General features: G+C 40.5%; 1 protein-coding gene across 1 annotated transcript in view; it reads left to right on the forward strand.

The window, feature by feature from the left end:
* Positions 1–20,550, forward strand: part of FLT1 (fms related receptor tyrosine kinase 1) — a 108,621-nt gene that overhangs the window by 28,510 nt on the left and 59,561 nt on the right. Inside the window, exons 5-10 of the mRNA XM_086881684.1 lie at positions 2,212–2,374; positions 2,462–2,598; positions 4,136–4,310; positions 6,269–6,386; positions 8,310–8,479; positions 8,891–9,050. Of these exons, the coding sequence (XP_086737810.1) occupies positions 2,212–2,374; positions 2,462–2,598; positions 4,136–4,310; positions 6,269–6,386; positions 8,310–8,479; positions 8,891–9,050 (923 nt within the window). The remainder of the gene's footprint in view (positions 1–2,211; positions 2,375–2,461; positions 2,599–4,135; positions 4,311–6,268; positions 6,387–8,309; positions 8,480–8,890; positions 9,051–20,550) is intronic.

Below are 20,550 nucleotides of genomic sequence, written 5' to 3' on the forward strand. Positions count from 1 at the left end.
GTTGGTGGTCTGAAAACTGGTTTAGGGCAGAGCAAAACAGCCGTGGTTCTCTGAGAGTGGGAAACATAATCTGAGCCCGTGGGGCTGGCAGAGAGCAGCATGGAGAAGAGTTGGGTAAGAAAGGGCTGAGCACCCAGGCTCCATTCATCTTCTCATTTGAGACAAAGTCCTCGTATTTCCACCCTCCAATAGGGACTTGTTGCAGAATTTTGGGGTTTTCCCCTTGAGATCTGGTTAGAAACCAGCTATGTCACAGAGGTCTTTTGCTAGTCAGAGACCTCCATTTTCTGAAGTTGTCCTTTGAGTAAATTTCTGTTGTGTTATGCTTTCACAGGTGACTGTGTGTAACTTCTATCTCAGAGCTGCTAAAAAATTTTACTAAAAAGATGTTTCTCTAGTGTTTTTGAGGGATGTCAGATGAGTAAACTGTGCAGGCAAAGATTTGTCTCCACAATAAGTAAGCATAGTGGATACCCAGACATCTCACAAAATTATGCGTTGCAAAATAGGAGTCTTCTGGATGTTTTGGTTACTTTTGTATTCCTGGAGTAAGGCTAATACAAAATCAGTAATACATCAAGTGAGTAATGAATGTGGAGTGAATGCATTCCCTGGGAAACACCAGTTTGGGAAGTCTCTGCCCCTCTGGCTTCACTTTCTCCATGAAAACCTCTACAGAAATATGCTCAAGTAAAATAGTTTGGTTTCCACCAAAGCAGCAAGAGGATAAATCCAATCAAAGCTCTTGAAAACATTAACTATGAACTAGGTAAACCAAAGTTGAAAATTGTTTTGTTTAGAACAGGAATGTCAACAGAGCTCATAGGGACCAAGATATTATTGAATAGTAGCCAGCAGGCTGTAATGTAATGGGCTTTACTTGTGTGTGTGCTACAGACACTTCCCTGTGATTTGTATGCTTATTATAGCATCTTATCAGCTCTTGTAAAGATAAGGAATTCTACCACGTCATTCTGTGCTCTGTATTTATTCCACATTTGATTCACCATGCACTTAGCTATTTTGGAGGAAATGACACGAGATGAGTGGATGTGGTCTCAAGGGTGTCTTTCTGCACGGGCTGAGCAGGCAGCATCGAGGGTGCTGGGTTGTAGAGAGAAGCTGTACCACACGGGAAAGAGACAAACATTCATGCTTCCCCCAGCCTCTGACAGCCACCCATGCTGGCTTTGCTTGTAGGAAGGAAAGGCCTGTCCAACACATGAGTCCTCTGCTCAAATAAAGGGGATGAAAGAGATGAAGGGACACAGTGAGACTGGTGCAGAGTGGGAAGTGATGGGCTGCAAGGTGCTTAGTTGATCCAGGGATCTTTCCTTATGACCGTAATTCATTTAAACTCTGCTCTGTGCCATCTTTAAAAATATCTTATTTTTACCATTAAAACAGGTATTATCAAAGTAGAGACATATCCAGGCTTTGTACTCGTGGCTTTTCTCTGTGCTATCCAAATGGTGGCATTAATTCCACTAATAAGGTATAACAAAATAGCATGGTCTGAAAACAAGAGGTTTTGTCTGAGCTTCAATGGCTATGGCAGGCTTTACTTTTTCAGGGTTTTCTTGATACCTTATTAAAATGGGGCTTAAAATGCAAAGGATCATAATGTAAAGGATAACTTGTACTGCTGAGAAAATCAAAGTTTGACCCCACACGGCAATAAGTTTTTTGTTTGTTTTTTTAATTCTTTTAGGCAAAATAAATATGACATGCATGGAATTGAGTCCTGGCAGGAATTTCTTAAAGCCACAAAATGACAGCAAATTAAGTCTACTTGTCATCTCCAATGAAAAGTGTGTATTTGTTTCTCTGTGGTGAAACCAGGATACTTAATTGCAAAGGTTCCTGGAGATGAGCACTTTAGCTGCCAACCAGGAGCCAACAGAATAGCAGACCAAGTGCTGAAGCTAATTGTAGTATCAATCTATTGTGTCATAAATTACATCCTGTTATAAATAATGAAATCCTGGAAACAAATGCAGCATTTGCGTTCTTCACACAGGTTTTTCCTCTATTTTGTGATGAAAATGTGACTTGAAAAACCCACATCATTAAATGCCATCCTTTTCATGTTGATTGGCATTGGTTTTTTTGGGGGGCTTTTTTCCCCATCCCTTTTTCTACTGGGCTACTTTGATTAGAGAGTAGACATGATAATGAGTTGTTTTTGTGATGTGTGTTTGGCACTTCCAGATTCCACGAGAAACCCTAATTCCTGATGGCAAGACACTAATCTGGGACAGCATGCAAGGCTTCAGAATACCTAAGGCAACTTACAAATTCATCGGGCTCCTGAGCTGCGAGACAACCGTCGGTGGGCACACCTACAGCACCAAGTACCTAACGCACAGAGAAAGTAGGTGTCACTCTCCAGTCCCCATCTCTCAGAACGCACCCTGCCCTGCTGGCGTGGCTAACTGTTCTCCCTCTTTGTCACATGCAGCCAACACAATTTTTGATGTTCAGTTAAGCACCCCCCGTCTTGTCAAGCTGCTGAAGGGAGACAGCCTAGCAATTAACTGCACTGTCACTGCAGCCTGGAACACCAGAGTGCAGATGACATGGACTTACCCTGGAGAGGTGAGTGCTGTGGTTGGAAAGAAGGAACCAGAGGTTTCCCACAGATCATGCTGCATCTAGCATCCCGGGAGGAATTCTGGTCTGGAATGCTTGCCGTTGTTTGCATTCCATCATTTTGACCCTTGCTGACATGTCTCTTAAGGTTTCTTTTTTCCTTTCTGATGCTTAATTTCATGAGTAAACATGTTTACATAATGTGCTCTGGTTATATTGCATAATCAGGAGCGAACGCTAGGATTGTTTCATCTCTGGGAGCTTCTTTTCAACCTGGTGAAACGAGAGAAATTTATCACTCCGTCCCAGGCAGGGACTCTCTCTTGTGACAAAAAAGTTTTCAGTGAGGCTGTCTTCTCAACACATTCATTCCAAAGACTGGCAGACAGTCAGGCACCTGATTCCAGCATGTTTGGAAAAGATATTTTGATTTAGCTAGCCAAAAAATCTCATTTGTTAAGTGTCATAAGAACAATCCTCTTGTTTTGACAACGACAGGAATGATCTTGAATGTGCTTCTCCACCCCCCACATTGGGAGCATCCTCATAAACATTTGTCACTTACAAAATAACTGCCAGGGAGTCCGTGTAAAACTGATAAGAAATTTGACATTAGCTTAAGGTTTACAACTCCCATTCCTTTCATGTCAGTTTGATTTATGCTGGTGATTCAAGTCCAGATCATTTATTATGTCACTCATTGTATCTAATCACAGGCTGAAATTATGATTGTATTATATAGGGAAGATTAATGCAATTGTTTATTGCTTACTGTAGCCATTTTCCCTGGCATTTTTTCACCTCAGAAATAAACAACTTAGCAACAAGAAATGCTCCAAATATATTATATTGCTCTTTGCTGCCCTACCAAGCCCTATCTGGGCACCACACTTGTAAAATTGTGCTGTGTTTTTATTTAGATGGTAACTGAAGGGTGTTCAGTGTTTATAAGACATCAACAATGTCCTGGGTTAAATAAACTTTGAGGCCAAATGCTAAGGGGGAGTTGCAGGAAATAACTCCTCAGAGTCACATTATCTTCAGTTCCACCCTGCTATTCCCTTGCCAAATCTAGTCCCTTTTCCGTCTCTAGTGTCTCCAGAATTCTCCCCTCCGTGTGTTAATGTCCTTTTCTTCTACATATCTGCTTCCTATGGCACTGAATCCAGGCACCAAACCATGTGTTGCTCTTTGTATTATGGCTTCAGGGATTTTTAGCAGTGTTGGACAATGGCAGTGGGGAGCTGGGCATGTTGATATGACAGGCTATACAAAAGGGAAGCTCTTCCCCTGGAAAGTACTGGTTTGGATACAATGACAGCTTGGGTGAAGACAGGGATGAATTCCCCTATAAGGTTGCTTATAATTTTTATTGCTGACCATCCAGAAATGTTAAGCATCTTTTTGCTTGTCTGTGACGTAAAAAGGCATCTGGGGTTGTTTTTATTAAGTTATGGCGGCAGTACAAAAAAATAAAAATCTTAATATTCATGAAAATTGGTTTGATTAACCTCTTTCTTGTTCATTTCTCTGGCTTTTATAGACAAGGAAAAGAGGTTCTGTAATGCAGCGTATTGACCAGAAGAATTCAGAGGCCAACATTTTTTACAGCATCCTCGTTGTCGACAGAGTGCGGGATATCGATAAAGGCCAGTACACCTGCCACGTGAAGAGCGGGCCGTCGATCAAGGCCGTCAACACGACAGTCATTGTTTATGGTAAGAAGTGGTGCACATTTATAGAATATTCAGTGCTCGTGTACCAAGGTCAGTCATGTGACAGTTCAACATCGTGACACAAGATGGAAGCGAATTTGTAGCACATTTGTCACGGGCAGAAAAAGGGAAATGAGGGAGGGAGGCGCTTCAGGAGGGAAAACATGCCATTTCTTCCATGACTGTTTTGTACTGCTGGCAATAGACATGTTAATGTTCAATTTCATCACTTTTGTCTGCTAAATGTTGTGATGGCGCTGTCCTCAGTTAGTTCTAGCAGATATAATCAGGGAAACTCTGGTTTGTGGGGGAAAAGAAGGTACAAGCATAATTTAAATAGAAGAATGTCACTTCCTCTTCTATGGTACTTATGCATTTCTTTCTTTGAAGAACTAAAGAAAAAATAAATACCCTAACTCTACATGGAGCGAGTAGACCATTCAAAAAATGCAAATAATTAATATGGTTTTGCAGCAGGACACTTGATTGAGTTCCCTATGATTTTTTCTTGGCCTTCTGTGAAATCTGGAAATTTCTGATATTATTTCAAAAGTATATGAATAAGGGCATTTTTGCATGTGGACTCTCTGGGGAGTGACCTTTGGGATGACACCCTGTTACAATTAGAAACACCCAGGATCTTTGGAGCACCACTGGTGTTAAGACCAAGAGGCTGGTGGGTGTCCTTTACCACAGATGACTCATGGTCAGAATATGGATTTGTTGCATATTTTCAATGGTGAATCTTTTCTCTCCTATCCTGAAGTGTGGACTAAGCACTCTGTGTAGGTATTCTTAGAGAGAATTTCAGCCCATTTTCTCTATTTAAACTCTGGAATAAGGCACTGGGAGCATAGGATGAATCATGATAACCATTGTTATCACTGTTATAATTGATATCATTGTTATCATTGATAACTGTACCTTCAGCAGATAAACTGCATCTGTCAGAAACTGAGGTTTAGATTAAAATTAAAGTCAGAGAAGTTGGAGATTAAAATTAGAGTCAGAAAATCTGGGACTGTTGAAGTCAGCCTGCATTCACATAAGCAGCCCCATTACAGGATACCCATATTAGAAAGAGCCTGTGTGAATAAAGGCTTGCAGAATTAGGGCTGTAACTTTATAACTTGACTTGTGTAATTAGTTATTTGTCTTCTGCATATTATTTTCAATATAGGTGTTGTGATTAAATGTTGAACTTGTTTAATAGATACCCATCATCCTTATACAGTTTGTAATGTGAATAAATATTGCATCATAGGTACCATCAAAAGGACACTCAAACATTTTTTATACTTTGAATGTTTTATTTTGCATGAGATGGCAAGGGAAAAAGAGATATTTTCCAATGTATTGAATTTTTTGGTTTATTGCCTCTGGTAAAAACCATCAACTTGGCAGAGTTGGAGATACGGGGCAGAGCAATTGGAAAAGAACAAATTCCAGCAGGCTGATATTATTCCAGTGAAGTGACAGAGATTTGTTTGTTTGAAACAGCTGTTTACCAATGATACAGAAAGTTTCTGCCTTTTCCTTTGCTATTTCTCTGAAGATCCCTTAAATCTTCTCTGGCAAAATGTTTTCTTTTGGAACATCCATTGATTCTTGGCCTGTGGGAGTGGAAAGGTCATCTGATCATCCTCAGCTCTGCCTCCCACATACTACAGACCACTTTATCTCTTGTGCCTTTTTTTCTGGCTGAAGCACAATGTGAATTTGGCTAGAGTGTATCTTCTCCAAGCAGTTCCATGCCCTGGGAACTGCATCTCAGTTTCTTGTATATTCTTTTCTATTTTATAGATCTCCAGGCGGTTAGGCTCTATTTTTGATGTTAATATGTGGGAGCATCAAAATTATTAAAGATAATTTTCATTTTGAGTCACATTTTCTTTAGTAGAACTACTCTTTTTGCAGGATGAAAATCAGTAATACAAAGCACTTTTTTTATTTTGTTTAAGATAAAATGTTCATTAATTTGAAACGTCGAAGAAAAACTGCGCTGGAGGCTGTAGCTGGAAGAAAATCCTATCGTTTGTCAATGAAAGTGAAGGCATTTCCCTCTCCAGAGGTTATATGGTAGGACAACAGTTACTTTCACAGATGCATCCTGGACATCTTGTTATAATAGGGTTGGGGAGGATTTTTTTAACATTTCAGAGCTGCCTGGGGTTCTAACAATTTATGAGGAATTACCTGCATTTCAAAAGGGCGAGAAAGGCGATAAGGAAAGTTTAAAGCTGAGATCCTCAAATAGGTTGGGTATGTCTCCTCTTGAAAACAATGGATGCTCTACAGCTAAATATCTCTACCAGCCTTGACTCAAGTGTTACATCCAGCATCATTCACACCTAGATTTGAAATTTTGAACTTGCTTTTTCAGACTGTAAGAGAAAGAAAAGAAGGCTTTCATTAAAATAAATGATTGACTTGAGTTATACAGACATGCACTATTGCAAAAAAATGGAAGTTGGTATTACTATGCAGTGATCTGAAGGCTGTAGGTCTACTTCAGCAGAGCATTCACTGGATCATTCATTTTGTCTTGTGTATGCTGTGTTAAGAACTTTTAGAACAGGTTTGTTTGGTTTTTTTTATTAATCCAAACCACTTTCATATGGAAAAGTGTTATCTATTCATGATCTCAAGGGGTTTTTGTTTAAATAATTTTAAACACCAGTAGCTCTGGCTCAATTAATTGTGCTTTAACAAAGGGTCTATGACAAGACTGATTAAGAAAACAAACAATACCTACATAAACAGGGGGAGTGCATGTTACAGCCGGGAATTAATCTTGCCCCAAAAGTGTTGTCTTGTTTTACAAAACCTTTACGCTTATGGCTCCATGTGGAAAACTAAGGGGTGAGTGTGACACTGATGCCAGCCATTTATACATCATTTTCTGTTTCTCCAGTGTTTGGGTTTGTTGACTACACCTATAGATCCAAAACTTCTGAACTTAAAAAAAAAATATCTCCAAACTTTTAAACAAATTTTAACAATTTTTTTAATTTAAAATTGAGATTCGTCAAACATTGGAATAAATAGCCCAGAGTGAAGGTGGAGTGTCCATACTTGGAGATTCAAAAAACCATACTGAAAATGGTATTGGGCAACCTTCTGACCTTGCTTAATACAGGAGATTAGACTAAATGAATTCCAAAGGCTTTTTCAGCTACAGCTATTCTCTGGTTCTGTAAAATACACATGCAGTGAAATGCCTAAATCCATAACTCTTTTGACCAAAGTTTAGTGCTCGTCTAATAAAAGTAAGAGTTTTCTGTAAATACTTACAAAAAGCTGTGAATCACTGAGATCGAATCCATCATCATAATGAATATGTGTTGCACCCTTCTACTAACATCATGTTAACCTTCTTGCAGCTCGTTAAAATGCACTTTACACTGTATTTTAGACTTGGAAGAAGATTCTTTTGCTTCAGGAATCTATGTGTGAGCAACAGTTAGTACTTTCTACGTTGATTTTCTGTTATCTTTAAAAACATTCACTTGACAGCAGGATATCTGATTCCTAAGTGCTTATCTAATCTACTTATTCTTCCTCTTCCTAAAATCACAGCTGTGCTTAGAGTACTGTAATACTCTGTCCCAGGATGTATTCTGAGGTCATAGAGAGATGGCCAGTGCAAGATGATGCAACCTTTATTTCTGTGACCAGCTCTTAGACAAAATGGTTGTCTCTCAGACTAAATGGCGGTCACAGCCATGGGATCTTTAGAGACAGAGTTGCAATTTTCAGCAACTCTCAAACACCATAGAACCCCATCAGATTCTTATCAATTTTAATATATAGAATAGTACTCTCTAAAGTGGTTTACAAATATTAGCAATCTTATTTGAATGAAAAGGACCAGTCTCTGATAAACAGAATCTCAGACTGGAAATCCAATCCCTTCCCAAAGATTGAGGAATATGATGTAACATGGATGATCTAAGCAGAAATATTTTTCAGAATTTTGATTTCTGAAATTCCATGAAACAGGTTAAAAGATGGGCTACCTGCCGCTGAAAAATGTGCCCGGTACATTGTTAAAGACTATTCATTAGTCATCAAGGATGTTGCTGAGGAGGATGCTGGAAACTACACCATAATATTGAGCATTCGACAGTGGAACCTGTCGAAGAATCTTACAGTCACTCTTACGGTAAATGGTAAGTTTGCAACGTGTTCCCATGCTTCTCCTGAACATGTAAATGCTCAATTTCCTTTGAGCTGGATTGTCACCAATCTTGCCATCATCAGGGCATTGTGGGTTTTCTTACTGACTTCGTGGACCCAAACCCAAGCCTCATATGCAGGGTGAAAGGCCCATCTTTGAACCAGAAGATGGATGCTGGTTTTCATTTGAAGTGTTTTCTGTCCTCCACAGTCACATATTTGCTCCTGATGACTTAAATGTGTTACTAACCACTCATCTGACGTGACTCAGGACTGCTGTTTTCCTTTGTTCTCCTGGGGATTTTTCTTGTTACTCACAATGCAGGAATGTAGTATTTTTATAATAGTGCAATACATTGGAAATAAGCTGGTTTTAATTGCTCTCCAATTCTTACCCTTTCCAGTGAAACCACAGATATACGAAAAGGCCGTGTCATCATTCCCTGAACCTAATCTGCATTTACTAGGCAGCAAACAAGTGCTGACATGCACTGTGTATGGTATTCCTCCACCTAAAATTACATGGATGTGGTATCCCTGTAAACAAAACCATTCTAAAACAAGGTAGGACAGCATCTTTACTTTTATTTAGTATAATATTTTTATATAGTTTAATATATAAATATATTTAAAATATATATCTTTTGCTATTACACTTTAATATTTTTTACAAGCATAAAGCTTGCTGTAAACATTGTTTTTTTATTAGTTAATAAAAATTGTCTACTTTTTAATCGATATATTTTTCAGTAGATGTGTAGTCACAATGTAACATTTTCTCCATCGTTATTTGAAAATGGAGGGCAGAGTGGTTATTTGGTCTTGTTGTTTGGGTTTATTTACAGTTCAGTACTATTCATGCATGCAATATTCATCCAGAAGCGATAACTGCTTTTGCATTTTCATAAGAGAAGACAATGTCTTGCAAAGTTCACACGCTTTCACCTGGAGAAATTTTCCTCCATGCTTTTCTCCATGCACGGTGACTCCTATGTGTGGCTTCTTTTTGAAATAGACAGGAAACATTGTAGAAGCTTCTTCCGTTATGAAGGTCAGATCTGTTGTGTCATATGTTTAGTCATAGATTCAGTTCAGCAAGCTAAATGAGCCCACCATTGTCCAGGATGATATTTAAAGAGGGTAGAGAATAAATGGCACCATGCAAGCTTACTTGACGCTGATGTGGTGCTTAAACTAATCCTCTTTTTACATTTTAGTTTTCTTTTGAACTCTGTTTCTTATAATTAGGAGTTCGTGTTGACTCACCCACAGCTCTTCCTGTGTCATGAAATCTGACAAACTTAATGATTAACACTCAACCTCCACAACAGCATTATCATTAAGTTGTTATTGGAGGGTTCAAACAGACAAGTTTTTTGGATCACAGCCCAATGAAGATATTTAAAAACCTAACAAGTTTAAGACACAACTTTTTCTCAGTTTCAGTTGAAGAATCTTCATATTCCCCAGGATTTCACTTTTTTAATGCTTTCATAGGATTAGGATTTAGCACCAGGCAAATATTTAAGGACATGTTGAATTGAAAGAGTACAAGACACATCCTTCAAATAAATAGGACATCTCAATGCTAAGGGTCTCAATACTAAGCATCTCAAACTAAGGATACCTGGAAGTGCTTTGATATCAGTGAGAGACTGGTCAGCACTTCCTAGAAGCACGTGTTATTTTTCCCACTATGTCTTTGGGATTATTTTAATGGCTGTCTTTCTGTGCCCTTGTCACCAAGAGGTGGCACTAGCAATCTCTCCTCTTGCTGGAATAAGTATTACCTGAAATTCTCCATTTCAAGGACAGGTGAGAGCTTCATTTCCTCTGCCTGGTATGTTACCTTACAGGGACAAGTTGCAAGATTTATTTTTGCTAAGAGATGTAAGAGAACATCTTTTAACTAGAGAAACCTTGAGAAAGGCATATATGAAAATTTTCAGTCTTTTAGTTTCTTTCATGAGTTTATACAGCTATGAATACTCTGGATTGAAATCCAGTGCAGCACTGAATAAACAGTTGGTTCTTCCTTGGAAATCGAGGTGGTGCTCATCAGTGGTCAGATATTTCCTTCTGTTAGAAAGCACAGGCCGGCACCCCTGCAGAGGAGAGCGTGTCATCAGAAAGAGGAATTAACATCTGCATGCAGGTGCTCAGTAGTGTGCTGAACTGCAGACTCCATTAATGGTAATGAGGAATGTGTTTGAGCAGGTGATCAGAGGAGAAATGTAACAACTTGAATCAGCTATTGGCTCTGTTACAATGTTATTTCCAGACTGGCTTCCAAATTGCCTGCATAATTGTTCTGTGATGATTCTCTTCAACCTTCTCCCCTTCCTTCTTCTTTAAGTACTCATTGAAGAAGTAGTTTGGAGAAACCATTTTTAATGCTTTGCCTAAAAGGAGTGGGATGACTCCCTCTGAATAATATGACAATTTACTATTGCAGAAAGGCAGAAATACCTAAGTAATTAAATTTTGTCTCCTGCTCCAGGAAGGGAGCAGAGTGGAGTACCTCAGGAGCTGGCACACCTTGCTCAGACTGATGTCTGTGCGTGTTCAGGTGTTCTCCCTGAAGAACTGGAAAACCCTTTAATCCCACCTATTTCATTATGCTTCCCTCTTTGTGTGAAGGGAAGTTTGCCTAAGCAACAGATTTAATGTGCATTTACCTCATACAGGAGATAAGAAACATACCTTGTTCTACCGATACATTTTTTTTTTGTATTTATCTGCCCAATGTTAGGTTTCCAATACTGAAATGTTGTTCTGTTTATGCTCATGTAGAGCTTGTTTCTGTACACAGAGGTACCTTGCACTTTAAGTCAATAAACCCCCACAGGTTACCATTCAGTGTAAGGTAGTGGAGATTCTCAGGAAATTTCTGAATAAAAAGATGCTGTTGCTGCAAAGACCTTGCAGTGCACTATTGGCTCCAAGATCTGATTGCTCCAATATTTATATGTATGCTTAACTTCACTCCTTTTGAGCAGTCACTGCAAGCTGGGGACTGACTGCCTAAGTTAGATGCTTTTATTTTTGAAGGACTGATGCCTGTGACCTCCTTTAATAGCAGCCATTAGGTTGTGTGGATACTTCTTTCACTTCCTTTTCCAAGCAGTATTTCAGTTACAAAGCTCTAATAATACTTCAATGAATTCCATTGCTTTTAAATGCAGATATAGTTTAATGATTTCTGATTGATACAGTCAATTTGCATAACTCTTCTCTCTACTTCATTCAGGCCAGTAACATGAGACTGGCCAAATAAAATGATTTCCACAGTTCCCTCATAGCAAATAAAAAAAAAAAAAAAAAAAAAAAGTGGTAAAATTGCTCAACAAATGTGAACTTTTGAAATGTGAAAGACCAACATCATTAAAAATTCCCTGTACTTTGCTTTCTGTTACAATTACTTTGCTTAAACCAACTCTTGCCATTAATCAACATTTTGCTAGCTAGCTAGTTAACTAGATATGTAGGTGGAAAGATCCTCTTCTGATGTTCACTCAAACAAGGAAACATGAAATAGTCAAGGAAATCTGTCTGGGGCAAAAAACAAAGTTCTGGGGTTTTTTATAGCTTATGCAGAGCTATTAAACTTAGAGATGGCAGCCAAAAGACAGAGGAAGACACAATGCAAAATAAAAGTTCTTAAAAAAAAATTATTAAAAATTAGTCTTTCTTAAATGATTGAGAAACTGCTTTTCCAGGGCTATCTTTCTGCTCTGCAGTGGACACATTCCCAGGCTGGGCAGCCCCCAGGTGTTCAGTGGATATAGAAGAGCACAGCCCTGTGAGACACTTGTCCTGAAGTGCCCAGCAACCTCCTCAGCCTCTTTTCTACCACACTGGAGCCATCCTGTCCATCCTGAATTTGTCTCAGGCTGGGTTGTCAGCAGAGGTGTATGGGGGCAGACAGCAGCAGGGCTTGCTGAGGGTCTCCAGAGGCAGGCAGGCTGGGATCCACCTAAAACAGATCCCTTCTATGGTTACAGAACAAGCGTCTGCATGTCAGGAACGTGCTTGATGTTAATGGTTCTTGACCCGAATCTCTTGAGTAGGTTTTGTTTATCTTAAACTGACCTGGCAGGAATTGCTAAGAAGGGCATGTGGGATACTGCTATTGCTCACTGGAAGCACTGGCTTGCTCAGCAGCTGTGCAGTGCTGTTTGGGGCCAGCTTCTCTGAGTGGTCATTTCTATGTGGGCAGTTCAAGAGAGGTCTTCAACCTCTGCCCAAGGTTTGACTGATTGGCCCTTCAGAAACTGCAGACAGTTGCAACACTGAGATTCAACCACGGGTGTTTCAGCTCTCCCATCATGTTGCTGCCTCCCTCCTCTTGAGCTATCAGTTTTGTTCAGTCTCAAGCTGAATGTTATATTATTATTATTATTTTACAACCCTGCCATCGTATCAGTCTGTGTTTTTTTGGCTTTTGTTTATTTTGTTTTTTATGCTTGTGTGTTTGCTTGATGGAGAGAGAAATATAACAGTATTGTAGAGCTGCTTACAAAAACAAAGTAATTGGGGAAACTGGTGCATGATTCTCTGCTCTCCTGACTACACTGTCAAGATGAGAACTCTACTTGGTGGCAAAACTACCTAATGGTGGCATTGGAGATGGAGGGCTGAATAGATGAAGTATCTGGGAGGAAACAAACTAGAGGTGTTCCTTGAAACTTCTGCAGAGACACAGAAAGACTGAAACTATCATAATGACAGTGCATGGCCAGAGTCCCAGCAGCTTCAGTGAAAGAGGAGGCAGGCCATGTGTGCATAGCAGTCTAATTGCATTTCTGCACTGTTTATGTCAGGGTATTAATAAGGGATTGAAAGCCAGAATCATTAGGATGTGCTTGGATAGATGATCACGGGAAACCAGATTTGGAACATCAGTGAGGTATGCAAAATGAACAAGTAAAGAACAAATGTTAATTATACTCATTTAGGAATGTACTGAACCACCCAAGTTTAATTGTTGGATGTCTGCAAACGTTGATGGCCATTAGGTTGTCCACAGCAACTGGTTTTATCCCCTGTGCCTATTTTCAGGAAGGGAAAGTCTGAGTCTTTGGAGCCGGTATAAGTAGGTCAGATGCCATTAACAAACAGGTAGTTCTAAAGTGCTTTTGTGTAATTTGACACGTGGCTGGATCCTCAGCTCTATGTTCACACTGGCTGAGGATCTGGCTGGTGGCCTTTGTGCCTTCCACCCTGTGCTACAGGAAACTCATCTGACAGCAATCTAGAGATGTAGAGGCACACACAGGTGCACCTAAAATCATACTAGCTATTCCCTTACTTTGATGTGGTTGGGGAAATAGATGAGTGCAAATAAAAGTCAAACCCCTTGGTTTTTAACATAACCTCAAAAAAAATGCAGAGGAACTGTCATGAGTGTATATTGGCTTCAAGTTCCCTGGAAGTCCGTGCTGCTGCAAAGGAAAGAGAGGAGTGAAACAGCATCTGATCTGCTTCAGCCTAAATAAGCAATGTGCTTAAGTATCTCATTCTGCACTTTCACTGGGAGCCAAAAGCCAATGTTTGCTTGTGAACACATTCTTTCCCCTGAGTAGAGCTATATCCTTGTTTTCAAGTCACTATTATGGAATTTGAAAATATTTTTTAATATTCTGTTTGCAAAATGCCTATTGAATCAGATCTGGCACATCCATATGGTTACATAAGCTTGACTAACACATGCTTTATACCGAGTACAGTTTGCCACAGTCTGTCCACAGGGTTACACACTGATGAATTTATTCCACAAGTATAAATTACTTCATTGTGGGTCTTGGTTGAATCAGAACCTTAAGCTTTCAAGTTTTGATATTGCTAGTTTCCAAATCACTTTAAATAATTTTTTTTAAAAAATTAAAACAAGAAGCATTATATTGTTTGCTCTGTCATTGATCAGCAGGGATACTCTGCTTAGTATCATGCTTTAATTCTCACTTGCTTATATTGGGGTTTTTTTCACTTGCTCTTTTATTTTTTCCCAGTTTCTTTTTTTTTTCTTCTTGTTGCCTTCACAGGATGGTTTCTTGGCTTTACTATGTGAAGCCTGACACCCAGCCTTAAGGAAAAACACTTAAGGGTCACGTAGATGGTGGGATGTTTCTGCTTGATCTTTTACTCCGTGTGGCCCAGCCCGTGGGAAATGAAGTGTGTGACAGGCTGGACGTGGGGACTGCACGACGTGAGCGAGGCCCCGCACGCTGGCAGTGTCGGAGCCAGTGGGGCGTCCCAGCCCGTAGCCAGAAGCCTGCTCCTGCACTAGCAGGGGCTCCTGGCCAAAGGAAGGCACCAGGTCAAACTCTGTGTGTGCTTCAGAGTGATTATGAATGGAGTACTATTACTGGATCGAGTACACCTTTTACAAAAATATACAAACTTTAGTTAGCATCCTCTTTCCTTTTATGTGTACGCCTTTCAAAAAGCCTTTGCAGAAGGCTTTGAACAGGCATGTGAGGTAGGATTGTGCTCAGAAAAAAATATTCAGTTAAAAAATAGGAAACAGAGGTTTAGAGGGAACAACCAGTTCTTGCAGCGTAGGGAGGTGATCAGTGAAGCTTTTCAGGAGCTGGTGCTGGGGTCTGTACTTGTCAACATGTTCAGAAATAACCTGGAAAAGGTGGCAAGGAGGTGACACTGTTTGTTGATGATGACAAGCTATTCGGATTTGTAAGGATGAGGAGCTGATTGCAATGAAATGCAGAACTCTCTTAATCTGGGTATCCAAGTGGCAGGTGAAATTCACTGAGGATAAATGTGCATGATATACATAGGAAAAAAAGATCATGCTTTCGTAGGCAAAATAGGTGTTAAAAAGCTGTTGGCTGATCATTAGTACTACAAAGAGGGATCTGAGTGCTGTGGTAGATGGGTTTGTGAAAGTGAACATTATCATGAACAGCTCAAAAAGAAAATCAAGTTTTAGGAATCACCAGGAAAGAAATAAAGACCACAGTACAGAACACCACGATAACTCCACAAATCCATAAATTATCAATGTCTTTCATGCTATGAGCATTTCTGATCCTTTCATTTCAAAGGATGCAGCCAAATTGGGAGGTACACCAGGAATAGCATCAAAAAGGATCAAAGGAATTTCAGAGAATGAGAGGAATGTGTGAAGTATGAGTGAGGAGGGAGATCAAGACTCTTACAGACTGAAAAAAGTGTGACTTGAGAGCTACAGGACGGAGACTTACAGACTTGTAAAGGACACATGTCTGAGGATCAGTTGTTGTTAACTTAGTTAAGTTGTATATCTTTTACAATTCAAGAGGCCATTAGATGAAGACAGGAGGAACAGAATTTGGAACTAAAAAGGATATCATTCCTCATGTAGTGGATAGCATATCTGTGAATATGCTGGCCAGAAGATTTTGGGGGTTTGAAAACTTCTTACAGTCTTGGAAGAGAAGTGTAGAAACAGCCTATATTGAGGGAAATTCCTGAGTTGGTAATAATTGGTGACTGTGGGAGTATTAGAAGGAAATATCTGAAGTTAGTCCCGCTCTTACTCATCTCCAACCATCTGCATATGGTCATTGTTGGGACAGGATATGGGGTAGATGGATCCTTGGTCTTACATCCATGCCTGACAGTATTTTCTCTTCCTGTTTTCCTTCTAATCAGCTCCCTTCTCTCCTTAAAAATGTTTCCCTCCATTCTTTCTCATCCCTTCCTTGTTTTCTGCCTGCACCTCAGTCCCTCACTCCAGTCAGCCCAGATTTGCTCCCAGACCCCTACTTAAAGAGAAGCTGAAAACAACTCATCTTGAAAAACAACCTCAGTGGATCAACAAATCCTCTGTCTCCTTTGCTAAACCCTGGAAAATGGAAAGGGTGAGAGCTGCTCTTCCAGCTTGTCAGCAAGATGGGCAGTATGAAGGACTGTGTGAATAGGCTGCTAAAGTTGCTCCTTTCTAGAACCAAGAGGATCCAGTTAGGACAGCAAAGGAAAGAAGAGAAATTTTGGCATTCTGAGGAGGAAGGATTTGTGGATACATGGATCTTGGAATATTACAGATGTAAGGTTATGTCTAGAAGTTGAGTGTGCATTAAAAGTGAGTTGTGCAAGGAAAATAACTTACACTAGAAGGGTCTGAACAATATCTTGGACTTTATTTATAGGGAACATAAATTGGGAATTTTTTAAAAAAAAAAAAGGAGTGCAAAAGTGGACATTGTATGTAGAGTTTTTGTGGACTTTCTCTTTAGGATTCTGACTGTTCAACCAAATAGCAGACCCTATTCCTTGCAATACTGCAGACTCTCAGAATCAAACACATTTTTCCCCTGAAAGAAATTCTAGGTGCTTGTGGAAATCTCATGTGATAATTCTATACTTCCAGCCAACATCCTCCTTCTCTGTGAAGGACATGGTTTTTCCTTTTGCACAGAGAAAGTGGGAGCTGAATCACAGTGGCTTCGTGGGAGATGAGAGTGAACACAATTTAGTAAAGCAGGAAAGAGAGTTGTAAAAAAAGGAAAGATGGTGGATTTGGCTGAAATATGATGGTGTCATGTGTCCATGAAGAATGCTAAGCAGTGTGAAGCAGAAAATTTAGGATCAAGAAGCAAAATACAATTTTCTGATAAGACAAGGTGAGAAAACTTCAGATAACCTCAGTATGTGTAGACACCTGAAAAATTACTTTCAAATGTAATGTTATGTTCCCTAGCAGCCAGAGGTTTCAAGTAATGGCAAAGAAGTTGGAAGCAAAATGGGTTTTTTTTGGTGACCCTCAGCCTCAGTCATCTGCATATTTTGTTGTGAGTAACTGGTGTTGCAGGGTGCTCAGGTGTGCAGTTATGGAAGTGATTTTTTTCCTATGGAAGTCCGTGTGTGGGCTGATGAAATACTGAAAATTGTGGTAGGCAACGTTGCTGTTGATCTTGCTGCTTCTTTTGAGATAGCTCAGATCAATCAGCTTTCCAGGCAGAAAACTGGAAGAGTAAAAGGCAAGTCATAATGTCTGGAAAGGATGAGTATGAAAGGGAAACACCATCCAGTTATCTGGTTGCATATCAGTAACAGCAAGAAAGTCAATGTGCAGCTATCAAATGCTTCCTTTTTTGATAGAGCTATAGAAGTGCACAACAAAGCTCTAAATGTCATCTACCCTGCTCCTTTCAAAATACCCCCCAGGAGAATGAGGCTTTTGGGACAGCAGGGACCTGATCCTAAATAAATAAATATATAAAAACCAAAAAAAAAAAAAAAAAAAAAAAGTAAAATAAATCCTGTTCCTACCACCTGTTGTTTTCCCCCTAGCTCCACTAATGTGCATACTAGGGAAGGTGTTTGGGATGAGCTCCCAGCTGCAGTTTTGCCGGTATTTCAACCTCTGATTGGTTTTGACTTAGAGCAGGAGCACCTGGACCCATAGCTTCATAGATTCATTTTGCATAGACAAAGCTGGCAGGGGGCCAGCACATATTCTCCTTCCCTACCCCCATAAAGAACATTTTACAAACTGTACATGCTCCCTGCTACTAGTTTTCCTCTCCGTTTCCTGCTTCAGATTGGCTCAATATTCCCAAGGACACGTGGCTGCACCAGCCCTGTGCTGTCAATCGCGTGGCACTGGACATGGCGCAGAACAGTCATGGCCCATGGCTTTCAGATTTTTTTGGTAACTTGCAAATAAAATACAGTTCCTATATATTCTTTGCAATTCCAGGAATTTCCAGAGTTCCTATCTTAACGTTAGCGTTGTCATTCTTGCCTCTGAAAAGATGTGAGTCAGCCCAACTTGGATTTGTAGTAGCATTGCCCTGACGCTGCTAGGAATTGCTGCCCTAAAAAAAGGATAGCTGCTGAGAAAAGCATGGTGGCTGCCAATAATTACTCTAAAAAATGGGCACTGTTGGTGACAGGATGGTTTCCTCTCCCTCCCAACAAATACTACCCCAGTGAATGAGAGTGTGAGTGAGGCTGCCAGGGGCTTTGCCAAGAGGAATGCTTAGAGAGTTGAATGAGATGTTACATGAGGTAATGATTGTAATGGCCTCTGGAATCACACAGGGGGACTTGGGAGGGAGAAAGTGGGAGGACAAGGAGACAGAAGATGAGTATTTTTCCAACTGATTTGTGGTTTGAGGCTCTTTCACTGGTATTTGTTGTTGCACTGCTTGAAATGAAAACTGCAGTAATGTCTTTGGGATGGGGAAGATGTGTCTGGATGGACTAGATCTGGGGCTTTCAATCAGAACTGATTGTCATACTCGGGGTCAAACCACCCTATGAATAATTGGACAAATTGCTTACCTCAGCTCCCATGCTCTTCTATAAATCACCCAGCAGCTTTTCTTCTGAGACCAGTATTTTCATCGGCAGGACTTCAGCTTGGAGCTGGTTTGTAGTGTGATTTTGGTGAAATGCATCAGGATGACATGAAGTGCACTCTTACCCTGGAAACTTTTCCCTGTTGCTAGTTATAAATACACCATGCTATTGTGCTTGGCATGCTGCATGCTAATAGAAGTGAGGGCTCTGAAACTCATTAGGAAAGGGAGCGGGCCGCGGAGCGGAGCGAGGACAGTGTGAAGCGAAGGTTGATCACCACAGCCTTGTCCAGAATAGGCCATGGGAGTTTTCTTATCTCGCTTTGGCAGGAGGTGCTGCTAGCTTCCTGTGCGAAATCACGAGCATATGCTGCTTTCCTCTTGTTGTTTGGCTTCCTCCGCTACACAAGACGGTTCCCAGCACTGTGATTATCTTTGCATCTTCAAACATGGCACACTCTGCTTCCTCAAGGGCTTGATGTATTCTTGAGTAGCAGGCTGGCTCCCCTCCCCCCAGCCACTTCACCCCATGGGTGCCAACTCTACACATCACAGACTTTTTATAAAGCTGGACTTACTTCTGGTTGCATAAACCATCCCTCGCCTCTCCAAATTAATCTAAATTCCCAAAGCTCTGGGCAGGTCTGACAGCAGAACTCACCCTGCCACAGGCAGAGCCACTCTCACCCCTTTTTTCCCCTCTGCTGGGCTTCTATGGAAGCCTTACAGAGAATTAGTAGCTCCTGTTTTTATAAAAGAATAGCCTTTTTCTCCAGCTCATGGCACAAAGGCTGATGCATGCCTGCGTGGGTGCGCACCTGCAAATGCGCATGCCAGCACGCATGCAGGCACATGGGAAAAACTACTTAGGGTGTGATTAACCTGAGTGCTCTGCTTCTACCAGCACTCCACTAAGGCAGCAGAGTCTGATCACCTCACCCCGAGGTTGTGTAACTTTTATAAACTTAGGTTTGTACATACCCCTGTTAGCATTTGCTACGTGGGATCTCTACACATGCAGAGTTGCACCCACAAAGTAGAAACATGAAAGGGTCTGCAGGGACACAGGTGAAAGAGAAGTGTAGAAATGTGCTGGCGGATATCAGCTTGTTTATCAATCCCTGCGCACACTGTGTGCTCCTTCATTAACCCGGCAGTAACCCTGCTGTAAGATTTCCTGAAGATGCAAAGCACCGGGGCTCATCCCACAACAAAACATTTCAGGAATTCATGCACTCTGGAGATATCTGAAGTAAGACTCAAATATCTAAAATGCAGTGGGATTTCCCTGCAAACACAGACAGTTCTTGCTAAAAATGCAATGTGAGTGGGTAGTTTGAAGAAATTGGTAATTTCCTTGAAATCAGACAAATACGTAGCTGATGTTATGTGAGGACACGCTATGAAACATCAATCGAGTTAACAGGAAGATGATCGCCTATTTTGGTTCCAGCCAGCATAGATTTTTGTGTTTTCATTTTTCCCTCTTTCTTTCCAAGCATCTGTGCTTAACACAAACATTTGGTTTGATGATTACATCTAAGTTCAGCAGAACCTATTCTCTTTCTGTTACAAAATATGTTGTTAGAAGCTGAGGTCAGATTAAGAGGCAGGACTTTCAACTAATTTTTTGCTTCCTCATCTCTACCTGATGGTGTTGGCTTAGGCAGCATCTTTCACATGGCACCCCTGGCAGCAGTAAGAGGTGAGATGACTTGGAGTATTAACCTGAGTAGCCAGCTCAGGATAGTGGACCC

Source organism: Cyanistes caeruleus, chromosome 3, assembly GCF_971803275.1.
Source record: "Cyanistes caeruleus chromosome 3, bCyaCae1.hap1.1, whole genome shotgun sequence".
Lineage (NCBI taxonomy): Eukaryota > Metazoa > Chordata > Aves > Passeriformes > Paridae > Cyanistes > Cyanistes caeruleus.